The sequence below is a fragment of the Myxine glutinosa genome, chromosome 9, assembly GCF_964187855.1.
Source record: "Myxine glutinosa chromosome 9, kmMyxGlut1.1, whole genome shotgun sequence".
In the NCBI taxonomy this organism is placed as follows: domain Eukaryota; kingdom Metazoa; phylum Chordata; class Myxini; order Myxiniformes; family Myxinidae; genus Myxine; species Myxine glutinosa.
In genome coordinates, this window is record NC_136269.1 from 389,919 (window position 1) to 390,803 (window position 885).

The 885-nt window shown below is 47.8% G+C and overlaps 1 protein-coding gene across 1 annotated transcript in view; it reads left to right on the top strand.

Annotated features, from left to right (window-relative positions):
• The first annotated feature begins 286 nt into the window (after nucleotides 1-286).
• LOC137435671 (insulinoma-associated protein 1a-like) overlaps nucleotides 287-885 on the top strand; it is a 2,288-nt gene continuing 1,689 nt past the window's right edge. The window contains exons 1-2 of the mRNA XM_068129618.2: nucleotides 287-318; nucleotides 582-885. The exon at nucleotides 582-885 is cut by the window's right edge and continues 1,689 nt beyond it. Of these exons, the coding sequence (XP_067985719.1) occupies nucleotides 845-885 (41 nt within the window). The 5' untranslated portion in view covers nucleotides 287-318; nucleotides 582-844. The remainder of the gene's footprint in view (nucleotides 319-581) is intronic.

The following is an 885-nucleotide window of genomic DNA, read 5'->3' on the forward strand; positions in this document are numbered from 1 at the left end:
ATATATATACGTGTTATTTGTCCAGAGACTCTTACTTAATACCTGACAACCATGATGGACTTTTTACTGGAGAAACATCACCTGTTCGCCTGGGTGGATTTTCACTCATCGAATCAAAAACGGTAATTTGACTCCGCCTCTCCCCTCCCATTTGAACTGTGCGCGTGTCCCCTCCCTCTTATTGTCCCCTCCCATTTTAACTGCGCGCGTGTCCCCGCCCTCTTATTGGCCCCGCCCATTTGCACACATTCACCGCTTTCCTCGTTGCTCTGCGTGCTGGACAGCTCCGGTGCTGAACCAATCCAGGGATTCAAATCTGTAAGCGCCTAAAGATCTCTGGTCAGATGTCTGTCATTCTGTGTTGCATAAAGTTTTAAAAAGGAATTGATATAAAACGTTTTTTGTTTTTTTTTAGCATAAAAGCGAAACCACGACGAACCTTTAATTATTTTTATTAACATTGTAGACGTCATTAGGTTATGTTTGGTGTCCCTTTGTGTGACTGAAAAAAGAGATAGGTTGTTTTGCAGTTCTATAGTCAACACCTCCGAACCCCCTCCCATCTCCACCTCCACCCCCAGAACCTCATCCTGGTAGATGACATCTGCTCCAGGCCCGAGCCAGCAGGCCTGGGCGGCAGTACCCTCTGATTGGCTGTTGCCAAGAGACCATCTGCGATAGCGAGCAGACAAAGAGTGCATCGCAGCTATATAAGAGGATGATCACGGTAACGGATTCTCATTGTAACGCAGCACAGGAAGGCACCTGCCCATGCTGATCTGATTGAGGGCTCCGAGGTTTCCGCACACCTATCTCTGTGCTGTTTGTTACGAGCAGCCCCAAGATGCCCAAGGGATTCCTGGTGAAGCGAAACAAGAAAGCAGG